Source organism: Prionailurus viverrinus, chromosome D3, assembly GCF_022837055.1.
Source record: "Prionailurus viverrinus isolate Anna chromosome D3, UM_Priviv_1.0, whole genome shotgun sequence".
Taxonomy (NCBI): domain Eukaryota; kingdom Metazoa; phylum Chordata; class Mammalia; order Carnivora; family Felidae; genus Prionailurus; species Prionailurus viverrinus.
Window position 1 is genome coordinate 23,363,547 of NC_062572.1, and position 21,171 is coordinate 23,384,717.

At 44.1% G+C, this 21,171-nt stretch overlaps 2 protein-coding genes across 2 annotated transcripts; one reads left to right on the top strand and one right to left on the bottom strand.

Moving 5' to 3' along the window:
- Positions 1 to 5,654, bottom strand: CD3H5orf52 (chromosome D3 C5orf52 homolog). Its single transcript, XM_047827714.1, has 3 exons — positions 5,288 to 5,654; positions 3,048 to 3,156; positions 1 to 198 (listed from the first exon to the last, which is right to left on the bottom strand). The coding sequence occupies exons 1-3, from the start codon at positions 5,551 to 5,553 to the stop codon at positions 1 to 3; spliced, it is 573 nt and encodes a 190-aa protein (XP_047683670.1). The 5' UTR covers positions 5,554 to 5,654.
- Positions 5,655 to 5,688: 34 nt separating this feature from the next.
- DUSP18 (dual specificity phosphatase 18) lies at positions 5,689 to 12,752 on the top strand. The gene is made up of 2 exons (XM_047827715.1): positions 5,689 to 6,081; positions 8,768 to 12,752. Exon 2 carries the CDS (start codon positions 8,837 to 8,839, stop codon positions 9,401 to 9,403), a length of 567 nt encoding a protein of 188 aa, XP_047683671.1. The 5' UTR covers positions 5,689 to 6,081; positions 8,768 to 8,836; the 3' UTR covers positions 9,404 to 12,752.
- The last annotated feature ends 8,419 nt before the right edge of the window (positions 12,753 to 21,171 follow it).

Here is a 21,171-nt window from a genome sequence, read left to right on the forward strand (position 1 = left end):
CTAGGGTGGCTGGCTTTTCCTGTGAGGATGGAGGTTGAACTGGACCTTGCATACTTGGATGCTATCCAGGTACTGCTGGATGTTCATGGATTCCCGTCTCCAGCACCCCAGCTTTCTGAGCTGGTCGGTCATGAACTTTTTCTTCAGATGGTCATACAAGTGGCTCATCTTTCTCTTGGTCTTGTCTGAAGCTCTTATCTGACAAAAAACAGAGGCGATGTTAGGATGAAGAGGCTACTTCACAGAAAGAGAAATGCTCATGCTGCTGATATGGGGGTGGAAAATGTGCCAGATGGACCCAATATTCCATAAATATATTGACTCATAGGGAACCTCAGTTTCCCTATTTGTAAAATGTGGGCATTGAGCTAGATTACCGCTAGAGTACCTCCAACAGTCTGCAGCCCAGGGGCCTGATTTTGACCTCAACATCTCTATTTGAAAACTGGTCAGAAAGAGGTGCGGGTGGGGAGGGTGGAGGAAAAGACCATCTTGTTCCTCCTCCTCTTCAAATCCTATCACCCCGTCCCTATGATTCATTCAGTGCTTACCACATATTGTCTGCGACATCCTCTGTATCACACTGAACTCTACTTATTTCATCTATCATATCATTTCCGTCCTGTCCCCAACAAGACTAGAAGCTCTGGGAAGGCACATTCTCTATCTTATTCACTCATGTACTTATTCCAATGAGCTAGCTGTGAGGAGGATACTAACAAAAATCAACCACAAGTCTTCATAACAACTACAACATAGTCAGGAAGGTGGGGCACATGCCCAAATATTTCTAAGTGAGGCACAGGGTGCCATATCCCTAAAAATACAGAGTTCAAAGAAGGGAGATATCAAGAAAAGCCTCCTATAAGAGTGACATATAAATTGGGGTTGGGTTTTGAAGGATGGGGAAGCATTGGGTGTGTGAAATAAGAATCAGGTGGGAGGTAATCTTGGGGTTGACATTTTCACAAACTCTCCCAGGGACTCTAAAAATGGATGCTGTCTCAAAACCCAGCACAATATAAGCAAAGGAAAACTCCATAAAGGCCAGTCAGTGTTGCCATGATTATGTGACAAAGGGAGTTAAAGAACCTAAGTGGATCTTGGGAACAAGGGATAAAGAGGGAGGGTGGGTGATTTCTCTCTGTGTGCTCAGATTATTCCCAAGACACAAGGCCTTTGCTGTTCTTGTCAAGGTCCTGAGAAATCAGTGGCTAGTCAAAGCTGCCTCTTTGCCTAATGTGCCTCTTTTCCTTTCTGTGGGGAGACAGAAAGACTGCCATGCTGGGCCCTTAGCAAGTCACCAGGTCTACAAATAAGGAGAAGATAGTCTTTGTCCTTAAGGGAAGATGTCCCATACCGTGGTCAGTCAGACCCAGGTTTGCAATTCTACAATGATGCACTGTATGATCTTAATGAATTTACTCCATCTCTCTGAGCCTCAATTTCCTGAACTAGTAAGTAGGTTAATAATACATAATGGACACTGAGTATCTAAAACACATAAGGGCTCGATATAGCTTTAAAAGGAGAACTTCTGGATGGCTGGAGGGTGCTTGGCACAGCCCTCTGGTACATATAAAGCACCTCAGGAGAGTCTCCAGTTATAGTATCTCAGGGATCCTCAACCCATTTGCCAGAGGTATAACATCCCCTCCCCCACTGGTTATAGGAATTGACCCCCAATCCATCCTGAGCCAATCAGAATAGCTCATACCCACCGGCCACACTGACCGGGGCAACAATGGACCAGTGACACATCCTGGGCCAATAGGAGTCCTTCTCCAGGAATTGTCTAATGTGAGCAACAGTAGAAACACTCCATTTCCTTTCTAGGCTACAGGCCAAGGTTTCCTGGGGCCATGCTCCCCAGGGATAGCCAGCCAACATGCAAAAAGACACAGGAAAGAGATGAAAAGGGAAAATGGAAGATACATCCAATGGTATTGGAGCCCCTGGCTCCTCTCACCCCAAACATTGGTGATCCTGCCCTACCTATCCTTGATTATGTAAACACATTGTTCTCCATTTACTTGTACTAGTTCAAGTTCAGTTTGAGTCACCTGCAACCAAAAGGATCCTAATAGATCCTAGTTTACAAATGAGAAAGAGTCCTACAGGAAATGTGATTCCCCAAGGTCACACAAAGCTGGCTTGCCCATTGCCAAGTCCACCCTCTTTCCACTAACTGTGCCATTGAAGTTTAGCAGAAGGAGAAACACCCAGACCCCTGCTCTTCTTTTGGCCTCTAAGACCTTTAAGAGGATTTAGCATCATCTCCCGAGCCTCTTCTACTCTTTTTAATGTCAGAATCTCATAGGCCCATCCAGATTTGGGCCTGGAATGTTGGAGAGAAGTCGGTAGAGTCAAGAAGGGGGCAGCAACTCAACTCTGGGCTGCCTGCTCTGCTTGAAGAAATGAGTACATCCTCATAGTCCATTGTGTTCACCAGCCTCTTCCTAGTGCCCAACACAGTGCCTATCCCAAAAAGTCCCTAATGATATATTTAATGAATTAATTGAGCCTGTGTGGTGAAAACACTGTTTTCTTTCCCATTCTTCTGTGGGCTTTTGGGTAAGCAGGTCTAACCCTACTTAAAAGCAAAAGAAAAAAGGGGGGGTGGGCTTCAGTTCTCCTCCGGAAAACAGGGGGAATCTCTGAGGGAAAAAACAGACCGAATAGTGTTGATGCCACTTCAAACTCTAAGACCCAAGATTTCTTTCTACAGGATATAGTAGAATCCATTTATGGATTCCCTAAATAGAGAAATAACATGATTGGAGGGGGAGAAATGCCACAAGAGCCAAGAAACAGAATCCTCTCCCTAGCTCCCGCAGCCCAAGAATAGCTAGGACATCTGGGGTAAATCAGTAACCCTGAATCTCAGTTGCCTCCTCTGTAAAATGGGACTAGCTTTAAAGCACCTTGATGGCCCCCTATCACCTCTGAGATCTGTAATCTGCACCCCCAAGGCTACTGGGGAGAGTGAAGTGAACACGGGTCAAGCCACTAATGTCCTCTAAGCCAAAAGCTTTTGATGACTTTACCTCCATCTCATAGACTCGTTGTGCACTGAGGTTGTCACGAATAATCACCCGGGGTAAGTTGCTCTTGGGTAAAAATTTTTTCACTGCTGCTTCACTGGAATTCATTAAGCTGGAAATGGAAGGGAAAAGTGGTGCAGGGTGAGATGGCTGGGGACATATGGCAGGGCTAGGACAGGGACTGATTTGCTGGGGTCCTAGGGGAATGACTAAGGCTTCTCCAGGATATTCTTAGGAGAGACACAACTCTGTCATAATTGTCAGAGGAGCAAAGGAGTAGGCCTAGGCTACTCCTCTTGCAGAAAATGCACTAAAGGGGTATTTCCTGGATGTTGAAAGGAAAAGCCATCCTGAGAAGGATGTAGAAAGGCCCAGAGCAGTCCACAAGAAAAGTGTGAACAGGACTCAGAACTGTCCTCAGAAGCAGCCATCTTAAGGAGAAAATGTAGGATGAGATGGAAGGTGGGGGTCTTAGTGGAAAGGAGCAAAAGTTGTACGATAAGGGTCAGAGGGAGGTGAGGAGGGGAGCATTTGCTCCAGAGCCTAGGTCTAAGAAAGACTGGAAGGGGGAGGGATCAGGGGAAGCAGGGAAAAAGAGAGGTTTGGAGGTTAGGCTGGTTAATAGGGAAATTCTAAGGGAAGAAGGTTTGGAAAAAGTCTAGAAAAGTGAGGGAAATCTGTGGTGGAGAAAGGTTTGAGAAAACTCTCTGAGATGAGAAATAAAGATGGGATGGGAGGGAGGCAGGTGGGGTGGGGAGGGGAACAGAATGGAGCCAAGTGCTCCAGGTGAAACTAGAGATAAAAATTTGGCCAAAATGAAGAATTTGGGTCAAAAATGGATATGCCAAGTTTTCACTTTTTGATAATTTGGTTGCACCATGAAATGGTTTTGCAAATATGTACCTTTAAGTGTTTTTGCCTATTTCTAAATAATTCTTCATATTTTCTTCCTAAAATTTGTAAACTAAATGTACAATAGGGAAGCAATTGAATAAATCATAATTAGGTCATGCAATAAAATACTATGCAGCCATGAATAAAACAGACATCCATGGTGTATTAGAGGAGGGGGGAGCAGATAGGTAACACAAGAGTGAACTTTCTTGTGACAAAAATTTCCCCTAAAAGATGTATCACTATGTTGTGGTACATATATATGAATGGATCAGGAAAAATATACACGGTGGTTGTATGTGGCCATACATTTTGCTTGTTTGTCTGGTCTGGTTTTCCTATAAGTGTATATTACTTTGATAGGACAAAAAGGGCAATTTTTAAAGGTTAAAACATTTTGAAGGATTAAAAAATGTTTTTCTAGTTTACTTTCAGCCAATTTCAAACTATCATTTTATGAATGTTTTTACATTTTCAGACTAGTATAAACAAATGTCCCCAGTCCCGCATTTACATTTTTCTGACAGCAAAGGCATGAAATGAAAAAGGCTCACATACAAAAAGATGCTCACATACGAAAGTCTCCTAATTCCTATTTTTTTTTTTAAAAAAAAAAAGACCAAAAATATTTAAAGGTAATATAAAACACTCTTCACCCACTCAGTGGTGCACCAAATTTACCAATAGTTCCTGGGAAATTTTAAAAGGGGGGGGGGCGGGGGCAGTGACTGTACATATCCCCTTTCAAGTAATAAGTGGTCATTTTAAACCAAATTGCTTTCCAACCCAAAGCCTTTGTGGGAGCCTAGAGGATGCTGCCAGGGTTGTGGAATGGACGGGAAGGAGGGGAAGTTTGAGTCTGTGGGGACTGGAGCTGAGCTGAGGGGCTTTGTCAGGACTACTGGGGAACAGAGAGGCTGAGGACGGGGATGTCAGAGGCCTGAGGGGGCCTGGGACTTGCTAGGCTCTAAGGAAATTCAAGGCTGGCCCAAAGGGCGCTGGGGACCCTGGCGCCACGTGATGTCAAGCTTGGGTGACTGAAGGGCCCGGGAGATTTGGAAGACATGTGGGTGGGAGATGGAGATTCCAACTTCTCCTGGGAGTCCGGGCTGAGGGCGTTTGGGCTCCCGGGGATGCGAGGAGCTGGACTGGGAAGGAGCTGAGGGGCTCGCACCTGCGAGAAATCCAGACTCTCTTGTAGTTTCACGAAGTGCCAGGCTCTGAGGGGCTCGGGGCTCTGGGAGAGCCAAGGGGGGGGGGGGGCGGGGGGGGAGTCCCAAGGCCGCTGGGGGAGCGGGGATCTGAGAGATTTCCAGGTCTGAGCAAAGCCCTGGGCACCTGGGCCGCACCTGAAGAGCACCGGCAGCTGCGCTGTCCGCGGCCGCAGGAAGCAGATCTGCGGGTGGGTCCCTACGTTGATTTCGGGGTGAGAGCCGAGCCTCTCGCGCTGGAAGGTCCAGGCCGGGGTGGTGCCGGAACTGGTGGTGGCCTGGGCGGCGGTCGAATAACCCAAAGGCGAGCCCAGGTTCCATGTGACCGAGGGCCTGGGTTGCTGGGCAGCCGCGTCTACCACACTGGAGAACGACTCAGAAATGGTAACCAGATGATAAGCCATGCTCGGAGGGCGCGGGCGGACACAGAGTGAGTCCCAGGGCACACACGTTGCGCAAACCCATGCGCGTTGCCCGGGGGACTAGGTGGGACCTGGAGGCGGGACTTGTGCCGGGAGCCCCGGGGGCTGCGGACGCGCCAGGATTGTCCCTCGGCGGCCGCCGTGCTGCGGCCGGGCGCGTTGCCGTGGAAACGAGCTGGGCGAGACTCAGCGGGCTGCGGAGAGCGTGGCAGATACTACCTCACCGCTAAAACTGATGTGGCCCGGGCGTCATCGAGGGGCGGGTAACCTGGCGAGGGCGGGCGGGACAGCTCCAGAGAGCGGAGAGGAGGCCGGGGTTTCTCCGAAGACCCGGCCCTGAGGATCCCTCACCGCGAGGAAGGACCATCGCTATGGAAACCAGAGCGTGGGACGGCCCGGGATTGTGGCTCCCGGATGGTGGTGACCGGTCTTCTCTCTCCCCGAGACCCTCGCCCACTTCGGGCGAGGTTGCTTCCTGAACGAACCTGCTCTCTCGCCCACGAGAGAAAGGTAAGATTATGGGGGTCTTAACACTCAGCAGGCGAAAGAGCCTATTCCAACATTAACTCCCCCAGGAAACCTATGTGACTCACCCCTGGAAGGGGCTATTTGCTCTTGTCAACCCGTGGACCTCGTTCCATGCTTTTAACCCAGTATTAATGAACGCCTCGCGGTGTTTGCTGACTTTTCTCGCCCATAATGAGACCATAAAGATCAGCTTTAGGACCTTGCTTCGTGACCCTAGATAGATCCTTTTCTCCTCTCTATCTCACTTTCCCCGTGTGTATAATGGAGATACTAACTCCAGACACCAGCCTGTTATGTTGGTTTGAAGACAGAACCAGATGAGGGAAGCCAAAGGCTTTGTAGGCTATAAAACGGTGAAATTAATCTCCACCACCCTCCCCTTCATGCTGAATATTTTTCAAATCTTTGTGTCATTTCTTGAGGCAATCATTGCAACTCCCTCACCCCCAGCCTGAAATAAATCCTTTTACTCTTCACTCCCATAATGCCCTGCATTTCAACGTCCTTAACAGCAGCTAGTTACCATAGCTTACTCTGTGCCAGGCCCTGTTAAGCACTTTACCTAGGTTACCTCATTTCATCCTCAGAAGATCCTGATAAGATAGGCACTGTTTTCCCTGTTTTCCAGCTCTGTTGTGCTTATTATTGTCTATTTAATGTCTTCTGTCTCTCTTACTGGACTTTTTGCTCTGTGAGGAAGGGCCATGACTCTGTTTTACACTTGATTTTCCTGGCACCTAATACAGAGCCTGATAAATATTTCTTGACTAGCATGAAAATGTCTCCTCCCATCACTACCCTCACCTTCAAGAGAAGTGTATTCTCTGCAAACTTTTTGTCACTGTGATCAATAGCATCCTCTATACCTGTTACCCACTGGGCACTAATTTTGGGGACCCTCAGTCCACTTTTCTCTGGATTTTCGGGCGATAAAGATCCTTCATTTTGGGTAATGGACATCCCATAGCATTTAGGCTTTCAACTGAGTTTTGAGGGGATTTTTCTCTGCCCCCACATGACCTTTAGAACAAACACCCCATCTGCCATTCCTGAGGTGAGCCTGATGCTTTGGGGCATTGGCTGGTAGGATTTGCCTATGTAGCCTTTGGCCATCCTCTCCAGCAGCTTAGGAATCATTCTTACTTCTACTAAGCTCTTCGCCCAAATTCTAGACAAAAAAAAAAAGCCAGGGAACTCATCTTTTCCAGAAGATCTCTCAGAACGCAGAGTTGTGGCTGTTAGAGTCATTCCTTCGTTTAACAAATATTTATCAAGCACCTACTTGTAGGGACACAGAACTTAGCATTAGTGATATGGTAGAAGTAAAGATAGTTACAGTGAATCTCAATAGAACTCACAGACAAATCAAGGCAAAACCCCATCTTCAGGAAATGGTAGGAAGAAAAACACTCAGGGCTTAGAAAGCCTGGAGCAGGGACTTGATCAAATGTGGGAGAGGGGTATGGTTCCAGGAGGTTTCCCTCAGGAAGTGACCCTTGACTAAGATCCCAAGTCTTCTGCTGAATGGAATAGATCAGGATCTGATAGGCTTGTAGGGAAAGAGGGTTCTGGGCTGAGAGAGCAGCAAAGGCCCTGGGCCAGAGAGAACCAGGTGTCCATAAGGCACTGCTAATGGCTCAGCCTAGCTAAAACCCTTCAGGATGTAGGAAAAGCTAATAAGAGGCTAGAGATGGGCAGGAGCCAGACCACAAATGGCCTTGACAGCCAAGCCAAGGGGCTCTATCTCATCCTGACAGTGGGCAGGCAGTGAAATATATTAAGCAGGGGAACAGAACTTCTGCTCCTCATTTGTCTATGCCTGATGAAGGCTGCTATTTGGCCTTGAGAAGTGTGCTTTAAATATGAATATTCCTATTTCAGTGGAACATGTGAAAATGTGCTATTTTTTTACAGCTATGTTCAAGACTAGGAGAGTGAAGGGCCAGGGATTTCTTAGGAGAAAGCAGGGCTATGCCCCTCCATGGGGTGCATGCCACAGCCCTGCTGCACACAGCATCATGCTGGTGTAGCTTGTCTACCTGAGGCCCCTCTGCTTCTCTGCACTTGCTCCTGGGAGCTGCTATATAGTGTGCCTTATGCTGGCCTCCAGGAAGCTTTCAGCCACCCTCTTCCCCAGGCATTCCTTAGAGGCAAGGTGTAGGAACTTGGTTAGTGATGTAGTATTCTGTGATTTACGTCACTTTTACAGGGGCACATCTGGTCTCTTCAAAGGGGTAGTTCTTGAAGGGGGGAAGCTGAGACCCTACGTCCTCTTATACCACTAGTGACTCCCAGCACAGTAGGCTCTGGTACCATATCACTGGTTCAGAGTCTCATGATTTAAGCATAAAGTCAGAAGAGAAGGAAAGCTGTGTGAGAAGTTCCCACTTAGAGGGAGAAGAGGGCCGTGTGAATCTAGGTAGAGAGGCCAGGCCACATCTGATGGACACCAGTCAGCCTACCCAGCTAGAGACATGGAGCCCCTCAAGGGAGGCCTTGAGTTCCAGACTTGAAGATAAGTTCTCTGGCTAATTCTGCTGTGATGGCCAGAAGACCATCTTGGGGATTCTGCTGTAGATCCATCCATCCATTTCCCAGGAATCCCCTGCAGTTGGCTTTCTGGCCCAGCTGGGCTCCTGCTCTCTAAACATTCTCTCCCTCCTTGCAGTTTCCCATGGCACAGCCTAGCAGAAAGATGCAGCCTTTGTGCCTCACTGGCCGCTGACCCACTGGCCTGATGACAGCACCCCCGTGTACCTTTCCGGTTCAGTTCCGGCAGCCATCAGTCAGTGGCCTCTCACAGATCACCAGCAGCCTATACATCAGCAATGGGGTGGCTGCCAACAACAAGCTCATGCTCTCCAGCAACCGGATCACCACGGTCATCAATGTCTCAGTAGAAGTGGTGAACACTTTATACGAGGACATCCAGTATGTACAGGTGCCAGTGGCTGACACACCCATCTCACGTCTCTGTGACTTCTTTGACCCCATTGCTGACCACATCCACAGTGTGGAGATGAAGCAGGGCCGCACACTGCTGCACTGCGCTGCTGGCGTGAGCCGCTCAGCTGCCCTCTGCCTTGCCTACCTCATGAAGTACCATGCCATGTCCCTGCTGGACGCCCACACGTGGACCAAGTCATGCCGGCCCATCATCCGGCCCAACAATGGCTTTTGGGAGCAGCTCATCCACTATGAGTTCCAGCTGTTTGGCAAGAACTCCGTGCACATGGTCAGCTCCCCTATGGGAGTAATCCCTGACATCTACGAGAAGGAGGTCCATTTGATGATTCCACTGTGAGCCATCTCACCAGCCTCTGTGCCCAGGTCAAAGGTGCAGATCTGCTGTTGACCGAGATCTGAACTTAAACGTTCTACTGTTGTTACAGAAAAAACAGATGATGCCTTTTATAAGGATCAGAAAAAAAAGGAAAGGTGCTGTAGTTTTTAACCTTATTATCCATATCTTCAAAGATTAAATTCACTAACTGTACGATGGTGCAGGTAAGTGTCCTACCCTGTGAGTGACAGGTCATGGCTGCTGGCCAGATGGGAGAGAGAGGCAAGTGCCCAGGTCAAATGGACCAGTGCCTAAAGCATATGGCAAGCTTGGAAGCCTGCTGCCCTCCCGCAGACCGACCAACCCACAAACGAGTCAGCCACCATTCCACTTCACTCTTTCAAACCCAAAGCCAGAGCCTTAAGCATCATGGCGCCTCCTGTGCCACTCACAGTCAGTGCCAACCTACTAGATAAATGGCCTTCAGGTGGTGCTCTGGGAGCCCTGGGGGCCCAGGCCAACCCTGCTTCTACCTTCAGCCACAGGGACCCAACTCTGGTTTTCTGGATTGGATTTACACATGACATAGTTTTCAAAGAAAGCATTCCATTGTATAAAACTAAAAAAAAAATTTTTTTTTTAGTGCTATTGTAGGTGGCAAGGTCTCAAAGTACCCATGGCAGTCCCCCGCCAGCCTTTGATGGTGGCATTAGTTTCCTTCTTAGAGGCACACGTGGAGAGCAGGCCTGACATCAGGCTTCAGGGGTTCCTCTCACAGGTCTTGATTTGGAAGGCCAGAGCTGCAGACTGGAACCTAGCCTTGTCACCTCCTCCCTATATGATTTGGGACCTCTTGGAGCCTCAGCTTTCTCATCTGTCCAAGCAATTACAGCCCTTTTCTCCCAGCATTGTCATGAAGATTCAGCAATTCCTTAACTTGGTGCCTGACACATGGTCAGGGCTTATGGTAGCAACTCTAGGCATGAATGATGCTTTGGCCCTGCTGGTCCCGGTTATCGCGGTCATCCTCACAATGGCATTTCCCCTATCTTTGCACAACCCTTTACTGTTTACAAAATGTTCTTCCAAAAAGTCCTCCTGTGTGAAAAAAAAAAAAAATGGTTTAAGTCCCTTCACACCCTACTTTAGAAGAGGCCTAGCTTCTTAGCCTTTTCAGAGTTCCCATTGCATTTAATCCATGCATGCCCTGGGGGTCCTAAAGCAAGGAGCACTCTTCCAGATTCCCCACAAAGGCCTTGTTTAGATTGCTGACCACTAAAGCCAGTGCCCTGGGCTGGCTAACCACCTGGGTCTATGAGGGCACATGACAAAGGGACAAATGAGTGGGCCCAACCTATAGAACCTGAAATCCAAGATGGTGTAAACCTCCCAAGGACCTGAGGATCTGACTCAAGACCAGCAATTCTAATCCAGAGGTTTTCAAATGAACAATATAGGAGACAAAAGCACAACTTCTCTGTGGGTCGAGTCCAGTGGAAGCCAAATGCCTTCTACCCCACCCCCACTTCCATGACGGGCATGCCCAAGGGTACAATTTTAGAGTGTGGGGGAGAAGGAAAATCACTGCTGTAGACTGACTTCTCGTTTTATAGGCGAATAAACAGACCCCCAAACACCAGGGCTGGTGTGGCAGAGCCCCCACAAAGCAGACTTTCTGGAATAAACCCAAGGGGGAAATTTCTTCTATAGCCTTCTTAAAAAGAAATTGATTGGGACATGTTTTATCTTCATTTTTAAAAACTTTGAATTAATATACCATAAAATTAACTTTTTTGTATGTACAGTTCTGTTTTAACACATTTGTGTAACTACCTCTGCAGTTAGAACACAGCAGTTCCATCACCCAAAAAATTATCTGATGCCACCTCTTTGTTGTCAAACCTTCGCTCCACTCAAGCCTCTGGCACACACCAATCTGTTCTCCATTCCTGAAGATTTGCCTTTTCTAGAATGTCACATCCATAGCATCATAGAGGATGTAATCTCTGGAGACTGGCTTCTTTAGTATGTCTTTGAGATTCATTCAGGTTGTTTTTTATAGCTAAATAGTGTTCCAATGTGCAGATGTACCACAGTTTGTTTTTTAACATTCACCCATTGAAGGATATTTGGGTTGTTTCCAGTTTGGGGTGATTTTGAATAAAACTGCTACAAACATTTGTGTATAGGTTTTTATGTCAACATAAGTTTTCATTTGTCTAGGGTATATGCCAAGAGTGGGATTGATCAGTTATATGGTAAAGGTTATATTTAACTTCATAAAATAACTACCAGACTTCCAGAGTGGCTGCATACCGTTTTGTGTTCCACTATGAGAGATCCACTTCCTCACTAGGATTTGGTATTGCCAATACTTTTTATTTTAGCCATTCTGATAGATGTGTGGTATTAGCTCAATTTGCATATTCCTAATGGTTCATGATGGTGAGCATCTTTTTGTGTACTTAATTGCCTTCCACCTGCCTTCTTTGGTGAAATGTCTATTCAGCTCTTTTGCCCATTTTAAAATTGGACTGTTTTCTCACTCTTAAGGGTTGGGAATTCTTTATATATTCTGGATACAAGTCATTTGCGAGATATAGATTTGTAAATATTTTTCCCAGTCTGACTTGTCTTTGCATCTCTCTTAGAAATGTCTTTTGCAGAACAAAAGTCTTTCATTTTGATGAAGGGCTACTTGCCAATTTTTCCTTTTATAGATTGTTGTTTTGGTGTCATGTCTAAGAATTCTTTGCCTAACCCCAGAGCACAAAGCTTTTCTCCAATATTAAAGATTGGGGGGTTAAATTTTTCACTTATTTTTATTATCCTTTGGTATAAGGTGTGAGGTTTAGTTTGAGGTTCATATTTTTTTCATATAGATGTCTAATGGTTTCAACTACATTTGTTGAAGACTGTCTTTATTGGTTGCATTTGCTCCTTTGTTTAGGTCTATTTTGGATTCTTTATTCTGTGTAATATATGTATCTTTCTCTTCACCTGTACCATAACTGTCTTGATTACTGTGGCTTTATAGTAAGTTTTAAAGTCTGATAGTATGAGTCCTCCAATTTTTCTTCTTTAAAAAAAATTGTTTGGGTTATTCTGGTTTCTTTGCCTTTCATATGAATTTTAGAACCAACTTGTCTGTATCAACAACAACAAAAATAAACTTCTACTGGGATTTCAATTGAAAATGTGTTAAATCTATTGGCCAATTTGGGGGAGAATTGCCATCTTTACTCTGTTGAATCTTCTGATCCATGAATATAGTATATCTCTCCATTTAGTTAGTCTTTGATGTCTTCCATCAGTGTTTCGTGGTTTTTCAGCATACAAATCTTATAGATTTTACTGTATTTATACCTAAGTATTTCACTGAGAGAGGGAATTGTAAAAAAAAAAATTTTTTTAATGTTGGTTTCCAATTGTTCATTGTTGGTACCATATAGAAATACAATTGATTTTTGTGTGTTGGCCTTGTATCCTATGACTTTTCTAAGAACATTTTTGTAGATTCCTTGGCAATCTGCATGTAGACAATCATGTAATATTCAAACAGAAATAGTTTTATTTCTTCCTTTCCAATCTGAATGTCTTTATTACTACACTGGTTACAACTTCCAGTATGATGATGAATATGGGATGAAAATAGACATTCTTGCTTTGTTCCTGATCTTAGAAAATGTTCAATCTTTTACCACTAATTATGATGTTAACTATAGGTTTTTGTAGTTAAGGAAACCCTTTATTAAGTTAAGGAAGTTAGGGATGAGTAGGAAAGTATTTTCTCTTCTTCTGTTTACTGAAAGAGATGTATGAATTGGTGTTATTTCTTTAAATGTTTGATAGAATTCACCAGGGAAACTGTCTGGACCTAGAGATGTCTTTTTCAGAAGTATTTAACAATGAATTCAATTCTTTTAATAGTTAGAAGGTTGTTCAAGTTATCTCATCTTGGGTGAGTTTTGGTAGTTTGTGAATTTTGAGGAATAGCTCCATTTCATTGAAATTGTCAGATCTATGGATGTAGACTTATGTGTGGTATTCCTTATTAGCTTTATTATCTGCAGGGTTCACAGAAATATCACCTTTTCATTCTTTGTGCTGATAATTTGTCTTCTCTCTTTATTTCTTTATTAGTCTGGCTACAGGTTTATCAACTTTTAAAGTCTTTTTAAAGAACCACCTACGGGGCACCTGGGTGGCTTAGCCGGTTAAGCTTCCGACTTCAGCTCAGGTCATGATCTCAAAATCTGTGAGTTCGAACCTTTGTTGGGCTCTGTGCTGACAGCTTAGAGTCTGGAGCCTGCTTTGGATTCTGTGTCTCCCTTTCTCTCTCTCCCCCTTCCCCGCTCGTTCTCTTTCTCTCTCTCTGTCTCAAAAGTAAATAAACATTAAAAGAAATAAAGAACTACCTATCTTGTTTTTTATTTTCTCTATTGTTCTTCCCTTTTCTACTTCTTTTTTTAAATTTTTTATTTACATTTACTTATTTATTTTTGAGAGACAGAGAGAGACAGAGCACAAGCGAGGGATGGGCAGAGAGAGAAGGAGACACAGAATCTGAAGCAGGCACCAGGCTCCGAGCTGTCAGCACGGAGCTGGACGTGGGGCTTGAACTCACAAACCACGAGATCGACCTGAGCTGAAGTCAGATGCTCAACCAACTGAGTCACCCAGGTGCCCCAATCCCCTTTTCTACTTCTTGATTTCTGTTATTATTTCTACAATTCTGCTTGTTTCAAATTTATTTTGTTCTTTTTTCTAATTTCATAAAGTAGAAACTTAGATTATTGATTTCAGACCTGCATCCCATAAATTTTAATATGCTGCATTTTCATTTTGTTCATTTCAGAATATTTTCTAATTTCTCTTGAAATGTCCTCCTTTACCCATGTATTACTTAGAAGTGTATAGTTTTAATTTGTAAGTATTTGAAAATTTTACAACCATCTCTCTGTTATTGGTTTCTATTTAATTCCATCATGATGAAACATCATAAGAGGACATCATAAGTCGTATGCTTTCATTTCTTTTAAATTTGGGGCACCTGCGTGGTTCAGTGGGTTAAATGTCCAACTTCGGCTCAGTTCATGATCTCTCAGTCTGTGAGTTCAAGTCCCGCATTGGGCTCTGTGCTGACAGCTCAGAACCTGGAGCCTGTCTCAGATTCTGTCTCCCTCTTGCTCTCTGCCCCTCCCCCGCTCATGCTCTGTCTCTCTTGCTTTCAAAACTAAATTTTTAAAAAACATGAACTTTTTTTTAATTTGTCAATGTTCACTTTATCATGTAGGATATGGTCTATCATGGTGAATGCTTTATGTGCACTTGAGGAAAAAAGGTTATTTTCGATAGAGTGGTCAATAAATGTAAATTTATTGATTGAAATTTATTGATTGATGGTGATGGTGGTGTCAATTCTTTTACACTCATCCTGATTTTCTGTTTACTTATTCTACTGATTAGGGGAAAAGAGTGTTGAGATATTTAACTGAAGTTGTAGATTTGTCTATACCTCCTTTCAATTCTATTAATTTTTGTTTCATGTATTTTGAAGCTTTGTTGTTAGGTACATACATATTTAGGATTGTTATGTCTTCATGGTGAATTGACCCTTTTTCAATATGCAATGTCTCTTTATCCTTCTTAAGTTTTTGAAGTCTACTTTGATATTAATATAGCCACTCCAGCTTTGTTTTGAGTAGTATTTGCATACTTTTACATCCTTTTACTTTGAACCTACTATATCATTACATTGAAAATGGGTTTTTTTGAGACACATTATGGTTGCATTTTGTTTTTACACATCCAATAGGTCTTTAAATTGGTGTGTTTAGACCAAAATTATCAATATTTGGATTTAGGTCTACCATTTTGTTTTCCATTTGCCCTCTTTTCTATTTGTTTCCCGTTTCCTGCTGTCTTTCGGATTATTGAATACTTTTAAAGTATTCCATTTTAATTTTATACAGTTTTCTTAGAGGTTACACTAGAGAATATAATATACATACTTAACTTTTCAGAATCTATTTAGAATTAATATCTTAATCACTTCCCTTTGATGTTCAGTGGATAATGTATTAGTTTTCTCTTGCTGCTAGAACAAATTGCCACAAACTCAGTGGCTTAAAACAATACCTATCAATATTTCACAATTTCTGTAGGTCAGAAGTCTTGTTGGGCTTGACTGAATCCTTTGTGTAGGGTCTCACAAGGCCAAAATCAAGATATTTCATAAGGCTGAAATTACATGCATTTTTTTGTTGTTGTTGTTTTTTGTCTTGTTTTTTACTGGAGGTACTAAGGAAGGATTCTGCTTCCAAGTGTATTGAAGTTGTTGACTGAATTCAGTTTCTTGTAATTGTAGCACAAAAGACCCATTTCCTTGCTGTCAGGTGGGGGCTGGTCTTTTCTCCTGGAAGCTGCCCACATTCCTTCAAAGGCTTTCCAGCAGGTTGAGTCCCTCTCACACTTTGAATACTGTGACTTTTCCCTCTGTTGCATCACTCTAAATCTAGCCAGAGAAAATTCTCTGTTTTAAGGATTCATGTGATTAGATTAGGCCCACCCAACATTCCAGATAATATTCATATTATTTTTAATGTTTTTTTTCTTTTTTATTTTTGAGAGAGAGAGAGTATGAGTGAAGGAGAGGGGGCAGAAAGAGAGGGAGACACAGAATCCAAAGCAAGCTCCAGGCTCTAAGCTGTAAGCACAGAGCCCGACACAGGGCTTGAATTTGTGAACCTCGGGATTATGACCTGAGCCGAACTCAGAAGCTTAACCGACTTGGCCAGCCAGGCACCCCAGGTAATCCTCATTTTAAAGCCCATAAGCTCAATTAGATCTAAATGTTCCTTTTGGCATATAAAGTAACATTCACTGTTTCCAGAAAATTGGGCAGGACATCTTTGAGAGGGTTGGGCATTTCACCCACTTGATCTATCTTCAAGTTTACAGACTTTCCTCTTTCATCTCCATTCTGCTACTAAGGCCATCCAGTATATTTTCTAATTTTGATGAATATAATTTCTCAGTTTAAAACTTTCTATTTAGTTTTTTTCTATAGCTTCTATTTTTCTGCTAAGTTTTTTCATTTCTAAAGTCTTTTTCCAATAATTCCATCCAGGTCATCTCAGTGTTCAGACTTTCTTTGTTCTTTCTACATAGAGTAATTTTGGATTGTATCCTGAACATTTTGAATACTATGTTATGAGGCTGTAGGTCTTAGTTAAATCCTATGGAAAATGGTGAGTTTTTGTTTTAGGAGGCAGTTGCCCCATTGAGGTTCAGTTCTGATCTGCCTCCTATAAACTGTTAAAAACAACACTACAAACACAAAGCACAAAATGGAGTCATTTATGCTGAGCCCCATGTCACCAAACTGAGACTTTATTTAATTACAGTTTTGGCTCTACCAGAAATGGAATATTAAACCAGTCAATCAGAAGTTGCATGATCAGTACTAGTTAGGTAATCTGCCTGATAAATCCCTGCCATCCCCTAAAGAAAAATTACCTTGCAATAACCTACCCACTGTTTTGCCTAAAATAACTTTCTTGTACCTGCTCCCTTCTGTTTAAAAATGTCTTTCATTTTGTACAACTCCTTGGAGCTCCTTTCTTTCTGCTAGATTGGATGCTGCCAGATTCATGAATTGTTGAATAAAGCCTATAAGATCTTTAAAATCTACTCAGTTGAAGTTTGTGTTTTAAAAGAGCCATAGTTCCAACGTCATTTCAATTTTCAAAACTTTTGCAATGTAGTTTAGATCTGTCCTAAGTTTGTGCCACTCAGGGGCCAGTCTGTAATCTGGGCTACCTAGTTTAGTTCTGGAAGTCATTGGAATACTGTTTAGAGTCAGATCCATGCATGGAGCCTACCAGTTCATGTGGAACTTTATGGGATCTATTTCTCAAGCTCTCTCTTCTCCACGATCTCTGCCACACTTATGAGTTTTCTAGACCACCCATTACCTGTTCCTCCAGCTAGAAATCAGGGCCTTTTGGTCTGCCTGCTCTGCAGCATACATTCTGTGACTGGGTCTGCTCTGGGGCCAAGCAACAGGATGAAGAGATAAAAGGTAATGAGAATTCCTCCCCCTGCCCCTCCCTTCCTCCCTCCATACACACTTTTCTTATGGCGACAGTTCTTTTGTTCAGAGAGCAGGATTCCCCTCAGAGTTTGGTGTGCTTTCCTAGCTGCCACTGCCACTGCTGCTGCCCTGAGTTCTAACTTAAGTATGAGGCTTGCCTGGGGATAGGGCAAAAGAAGAGAAAAGTCGGGGTGGGGGGGGGAGGATTTCCCTTACTTTGTTCTAAAGGGGCCCTCCTTTCTACTCCTCAGACCAGGAAGATGGCTTCTCTTGGACTGTTTTCTTCCACGTCCAGTGCACAGGTCCAGGAGTCACGCTGCCTCTGAGACCAGGCCAGGAGATACAGGAACAAAAAACAAACAGGAAGCTCACCGCCAGATTGTTAATACTTCAAGATCTGATTCCCTTTCCCAAACCACCTGCTACACTTTCATTTTCAGAGTCCTCAGAGAGCTGCTCCATTCTGTCCAGTGTTTTTAGTTGCATTTGGGGGAAGGACAGATGATGCTTACTCTATCTTACTCAGAACTGGAACCCTAAGAAATTTATTTTTAAAAATATGTGCCCATTTGCAGAAAAAGGAAAACAAATATAGTCCACCTACAATACTATCTTCAGGCAATAACGAAGTCAGCATTTTAGTGTACTGGTATATTTCCTTCTATGCATTTTTTTTTGTAGTTGGAGAAATATAATTTTGGATCTTCCTTTTGAAAATAATCTTTTTAATTTTCAGAATTGGTTGTGGTAGGACCAGGATTTCACATCCTAAGTGGAAGAGGTTGAGATCAAGGGCTCTTGGGAGGGTTCAAGTCCTTTTCCCAAAAAGTTCGCTTCATTCCTTCAGACTCAGGAGAGTAGCCCTTTACTCAAACAACATAGGAAAAGTAGGTCATGTTGGAGCTTTGACATAGTCCTGTAATAGGGGAAAATGAAGTGATCCTCACAGCCCAACATCCTGGCCTGGAACAGGGATTCCAGGTCTCTGTGAGATTTTATGAACCTTTAACTTTCCCACTTTATTTTTTTTAAGCTTATTTATTTATTTTGAGAGAGACAGGGACTGTGAGAGTGGGGGAGGAGCAGAGAGAAAGGGAGAGAGAGAGAGAACCCCAAGCAGGCTCTACACTGCCAGCACAGAGCCTGATTCAGGGCTCAAACTCATGAACCTGTAAAATCATGACCTGAGCCAAAACCAAGAGTTAGACACTTAACAAACTGAGCCACCCAGGTGCTCCTAACTTTCCCACCTTAAAAGTCCAGAATTACTTTCTTTCTTTATGATGAATTAAAGAATTAATGTGGTTTAAGAAGTTTCTGTGAAATTCATAATACCCTGTCAGATAAATAGTGACATGATAGTGGCCCTGGTGATTTCCCTGAACAACATGTGTTAAGATGGTGATCCTATTACAAACCCCAAGGACAGTTAGCTCTCGACCCTGAAGCACACAACCCTGCTTACCTATCTCTGGGATATTACATCCAAATGCCCTAAGAATCCTTCAAACTCCACCTCTGGATTTAGGATCTATATCATGTAACAAGCTTGAAAGAGAATCAAAAGATGGATTTTCATCCTGCTTTGTGAGTTCAGGCAGACCCTGGAATTTTTCTGGAATTCTGCCCACTCTGTAAAATGCAAGTGACAATGGCATCTATGGTGATTCTAAGAATGTGTCCCACAGACCTCCAATAACAGAAAGAAAAACTGACCAAGGGCAGGGTGAAATCCATCACCATGTTTATGCTGAGGCTTGATTTCCCTCAAACTCCTTCTAGCCAGTTCCTGAGTACAGCAGGGATGTACTCAGTAAGGCAGACCCAGTCCTAGGAGACGTGGGACTCTTCTGGTTGGCTTCTTTGGCTCAAGGACTCTGATGGCCCTGCCGAACCTTCCTTAGACTGCAGCATGGTCAGGAACGTTTCTCCCCAACCATGCTCCCCTCTCTCCTCCACTCAGAGTCTGATTTAAATCATGATCTGACAACTCTCCCAGCCTCCCCAGCTTCCTTCCCATTTTCTCTCACAAACGTTTGCCCTCATAAAACCCTTGTACTTTTCATTCCACCTTGGTGTCTGCTTCTCAGAGGACCCAGAGTAATACACCATCCTACCCACCTCTCAGAGTTTCCAAGAGACACCCAAAAGCAGAAAGCTCTCAACACATGTAACAGCCTCTTGCCACAAATCTTTTTAGACTTCCCCTTGACAAAACATTTGTAATTCTTTCCCCCTGAAGACAAAAATGTTTTGTTGACTGAGCTGGGGGATACCTGGCTGGTAGCTTCTATGACAGACACTCCCTGTCAACCTGAGCCAGACCCTGCATACCTCCATAACTTCACACCCTGGCTCTGTTCTCAGAGCACAGTGGGGAGCAGGATATGGCAGAATCCAAAAACTTAGGAGGTGAAATCCTAGCCCTGCTGTTCATTCTTTGCATAAGATTTTTGCTATGGTCTGAATATTTGTGTCCGCACCCCCCACTCAATTCATATGTTGAAAGCTTAATGCCCAAGATGATGGTATTAGGAGGCAGGGTCTTTGGGAGGTGTTGGGGTCATGAGAGTGTACCCATCATAAATGAGATTAGTGCCCTTATAAAAGAGGCCCTAGAGGGGCGCCTGGGTGGCGCAGTCGGTTAAGTGTCCGACTTCAGCCAGGTCACGATCTCGCGGTCCGTGAGTTCGAGCCCCGCGTCGGGCTCTGGGCTGATGGCTCCGAGCCTGGAGCCTGTTTCCGATTCTGTGTCTCCCTCTCTCTCTGCCCCTCCCCCGTTCATGCTCTGTCTCTCTCTGTCCCAAAAATAAATAAACGTTGAAAAAAAAATTAAAAAAAAAAAAAAAAAGAGGCCCTAGAGAGCCAGCTAGCCCCATCTGCCTTGTAAGGATACAACAAAGTGACCCAGAAGAGGCCCCTCACCGACCATGCTGGCACCCAGGTCTCAGACCTCCAGTCTCCAAAACTGTAAGAAATTTCTGTTGTTTATTTCTTATAGTTTTGGAGCCTGTGGAATTTTGTTATAGCAGCCTGAACAGACTAAGATAATCATCTTGGTTCTTCCTCCTCTTTGGGCTTTAGTTTCCTCATATGTTTGACAAGGACTGAATTAGATCTGTGGTTTTCAAACAGGGTTCCTGGGAAATTTAGCAGCAATGCCTCAGGGGTAAGAGGTTTCCTGGTTCATCTAAGGCCACTCAGCTTTCATTTGCTATCCGACTTCGGCATAGTATGCAGGGACAAGTGTTCTTCCACCAAAGAAAGTTTATGTACAAAGAAAAATGGCCTAGTCCAGGCAGCAGGTGCTGCTGGGCCAGAATCTACCCAGTTGGGATGCTTGGCAGTGCTTAGAGAAGGAAGGAGGGTCACATAAGGGTTGTGGCTGTCAGGAGCAGGCAGTAGGAGGTCTAGATACTGGAAGGTTCCATCAGGTACCGGGAGCAGATCTGGCCTCATATAACTGGAAGAAATCAGAGGGAGGGGGCTTGGAGATATCAGAGCATCCAGGGCTTCAAATAGACCAAGGAGTCTGCAAGTGGGGAGCAGAGAAAGCAGCCTCCAGCCCTCATTGAGCAAACATTTGCCAAGTGACCATGGTGGGCAGGATCATATAGTATTTTATCAGGGAGGATGCGGAGATATGGTTGACAAGATCCACCTGGAGCAGGAGGCTCCCAGACTAATTCCC